General features: G+C 38.7%; 1 protein-coding gene across 1 annotated transcript; it reads left to right on the top strand.

Annotated features, from left to right (window-relative positions):
* The first annotated feature begins 1772 nt into the window (after window positions 1-1772).
* LOC101294376 lies at window positions 1773-2971 on the top strand. The gene is made up of 2 exons (XM_004301860.1): window positions 1773-1959; window positions 2055-2971. Exons 1-2 carry the CDS (start codon window positions 1773-1775, stop codon window positions 2969-2971), a joined length of 1104 nt encoding a protein of 367 aa, XP_004301908.1.
* The last annotated feature ends 915 nt before the right edge of the window (window positions 2972-3886 follow it).

Genomic DNA, 3886 nt, shown 5'->3' with positions numbered 1-3886 from the left:
CACATGTACGTACCTATATATAGCTCCACTTTTTAATAATGGACAGATTTCAACAACACCCAAACTTTTTTCTCCCGTTTTTCTTCTCCCGTTTTCTTTTCTCAGATGAGCTGCTGTCCAGATCTGCGAATATAAAGAACTTTAGCCGACGAAATTATATTTTCGTCGGCTATAGTAAACTTTAGCCGACGAAATTAAAATTTCGTCGGCTAAAGAAAGTTTAAAGTCGTCGGCTAAAGTCACAGACTTTAGCCGACGAAAAAAAATTCTTTAGCCGACGAAAATATAATTTAGCCGACGAAGGAAAATTTCGTCGGCTAAAGGTTTTTTTCATCGGCTAAAGTCTTTCTTCTGGTAGTGTTGTTAAATTGCCAATAAAACGAAAACAATTTTCTTTGAAAATTGATGAAATAAGTTAAGTGATCAATGTTGGTGGTGTATAAAGGTCCCAATAAGAGTAACAACTTGGGTTTTGGCGGATTCTGTGAACGTGCACGATATTCTACAATCTTGTATGTCTTTTTAAATGCCAAGAAAATTGATGAAATAAGTTAAGAGATCAATATCGTTGGAATATAGAGGTCCCAATAAGAATAACAACTTAGGTTTTGGCGGATTCTGAGAACGTCGATTTGTTCACAATCTTATACGATCTTGTTATATTGCCAATAAAACGCAAATAATTTTCTTAGAAAATTGATGAAATAAGTTAAGTGATCAATGTCATTAGTTTATAGAGGTCCCAAGAAGAATAACAACTTGGGTTTCGGCGGATTTTGTGAATGTGCACGATATTGTACAACCTTGTACGATCTTATATGCCTTTTTGAATGCTAAGAAAATTGATGAAATAATTTAAGAGATCAATGTCGTTGGTGTATAGAGGTCCCAAGAAGAACAAAAACTTGTGTTTCAATGGATTTCAAGAACGTCGATTGGCTCGTAATCTTGTATGATATTGTCAAAATAAAACTTGAAAGACTTCGCCTCTTTGTCTTAAGGTTTTCAAGATTTGGGACTTTGACAAGGCGCCTAACATCACGCTTTCGCTATTTAAAATAGAGATCCAATTAAAGTAGAAGAACCTACTACTTCTCTATCTTGCATCTCTTGTTATTGTCATTTAAGTTGCGCTTGTTTTTCTTTTTCAGCTTTTGAAAACTAAAAAATACCGAAGAAACGTTACAGTCAAAAAGTACATTTGTTTGTAGTTACGTACATTGGCAATTTTCCCTTGTGATAAATGAAAGAGAGAGATTTAGGGAAATCCGTATAAACAACAAACTTTTATTCAAACACAAAAACAGATTAAACTTTTATGCTATTTTTGGATTATTTCCACACTATTACAAAAAAAAAAAACAAATTTGTAAGTGACTGCTAATTCAATTCTCTCCTTCTCTCCTTTTCTCTTCTTCAACTTGCACCTCCTCATCCTCATCCATTGATACAAGTAATTATGCATCCCTTCTCTGAGAATATACATTTTTTTTTCTTGATTTAATTTCCTAGATATTTAAATCTTTGGAGATAGATAAACAATATATTTTGTTTCAACAATGTTATCTAAATTCCAATCCAATTGAATTTGTTTTCTGAAGTAGATATTTGTGTTCGTTGGTAATTGTGATTGTAGGACCTGCACATACAGGAGGGTAACTACTGTGGAGCCAAAGAAGAAGATCAAAGAGGGTAGGAGGGAGAATTTGTATGAAGATTATTAGTTAATATATGTTGTTTTGAAACTAATATATGCATGAATGAGATGAAAAATGGCGTGTGAAGTCGGTGACGAGGGATCGGGTTCGGGATCGCTGAAGATCAAGAATAGGCGGCTTAGGATCAAGTTGTTATGCAGCTATGGCGGGAAAATCCTACCCAGACCTTCCGATGGTATTCTTAAGTACGTCGGTGGCGAGACTCGTGTCATTGCCTTGTCCCACGACGCTAATTTTTCTGGTAAATTAAAGCTAGGCTTGTTCATGCATTGTTAATTTGTTTGTTTCTATATAATTTTTGAAGATGAATCAGACTATGATCGAAGATGCATGCAGAGTTGATGAAGAAAGTAAATGCAGTAGTTGAAGGGGACATGGTGTTGAAGTACCAGTTAATCCCGGAAGGTCTGGATGCCTTGGTCTCTGTTCGAAGCGATGAAGATGTAAAGCACATGTTGGACGAATACGATAGACAAGAGAAGCAAGGCATGAGTCCAAGGCTAAGAACCTTCTTGTTTTCATCCAAGCCAATCATGATAGAAAGCAGCAGCAGCAACAACAACAACAACCAGACATTAGAGCTAGAGCAGCGGTATATTGACGCCATTAACGGCATAGTTCGTTCATCATCGAAACAACCAATAATGATGATCGGCGGCAGCCCTCGCTTGAGCAGCAGCTTTGGGAATAATTGCAGCAGCCCCTTAGCCAGCTACAGCCCCCTCGCTAGCTTTTCCTCTGCTTGTTCTTCGCCCAAGTCAGAATCGCCCGAACACCATTATATGGTGGTACAAGAAGCTAACCAGATATTACAAGCTAGTCGATTTTCGCTCCCTCTAGTTATGCATAAAGTGCACAGCTCTCCCAGTATTTGTGGTAATCTTAATCTACAACAACAATACCAAAACCTAAACTTGGCTCACCGTCACCACCACCACCAGTACCCGCAGCAACACCAAAGTGGCCACTATCAAATGACTAGGAGTCTATCAAGAAACTCGCATCCCCAAAACCATAGTAGAGGTACTCCCACCCCACCGCATATGTCCCCCGGGGGAAGATCTGAATCAGGGAGCGTGAGGAGCCTGATGGGTCAAAACCAGTCTCATCATAATTCCACTTGCACTAGTCCAAGACACCAACACCAAAGAATGATAAATATTGCAGCAGTAGGAGGAGGAAGAAGCTATGGTTATTCTGATGATTCTTGTAACATGGTTGATAGGGCTGAGAGTCTTCCAACTAGTCCATGATAATTAATGTTAGCTAGGAATTGAGCTAGGGACACGATCGATTTCCCAGTTCTTCATCAAGCACCTCTAGTTTCGCAACTCTTGAGCCAAATGTACGTGTTCATACCAATCATACCATTGATTGATTCTGATCTTTGATAGTCAAAGGAAATAGACCATAAGAAACATAATCATTGTTTCCAAGTCTCTAATATGTCGAAATGGAAAGCACACATACTCCTGAGTTAAGTTTGTTATTGATAATTTTAGATGCTGCTCATGCTTGTTGAGATACAAATCCCACATCGGGAAATTTCAGCTCGTAAAGCCCAACTTCAACACCTAACGGTGTTAGCCTTCAGCTACACCAATGGCATGTTCGAGTTGCATGACTTCCTGGTTGACGACAACTATGTCATTCCTTATAGTTGGGCACGTCGAACCCCTAGGAACAGCTTCCTTGACTTCCCATAGTTTTGCCTCAACCTTCTCTTTGACTTACAAGGATAATGATGGTCCATCTAGGCATGGAGACTAATTAGATGGTATGTATAATTCTCTTTGTTTATCTTTCTTGTAAACTTCATATCGGCAAAGTTTACAAGTATTATGACATTCTCACTCCACTTATCCAACACGTAGAACTTCTATTCAGTTGTACAAGAACAATGTTTTAATACAAAGGCATTTGTTGCATAGCGTTATTGTTTCACTTTCGTTATTGTGATGTGGGGTCCCAAAGAGCGAAAATATTGTATGCACTAGTCGTGCAGCTGCTGTGGATCAGTTGGTAGATCAAGACATTAGTTGGCCGGTTAGCTGTTTGGCCTCGTAGGCGAGTGGGGAGGGCGCAGAAAGGTGAGAGAATGGGTTTGCCTCCTCTCTTAAATCCACAGAATCCAAGGCTTTTCTCTCTATCTAAATCCATCTGTTTCT

Source organism: Fragaria vesca, linkage group LG5, assembly GCF_000184155.1.
Source record: "Fragaria vesca subsp. vesca linkage group LG5, FraVesHawaii_1.0, whole genome shotgun sequence".
In the NCBI taxonomy this organism is placed as follows: domain Eukaryota; kingdom Viridiplantae; phylum Streptophyta; class Magnoliopsida; order Rosales; family Rosaceae; genus Fragaria; species Fragaria vesca.
This window is presented reverse-complemented; position numbering and strand designations above follow the sequence as displayed.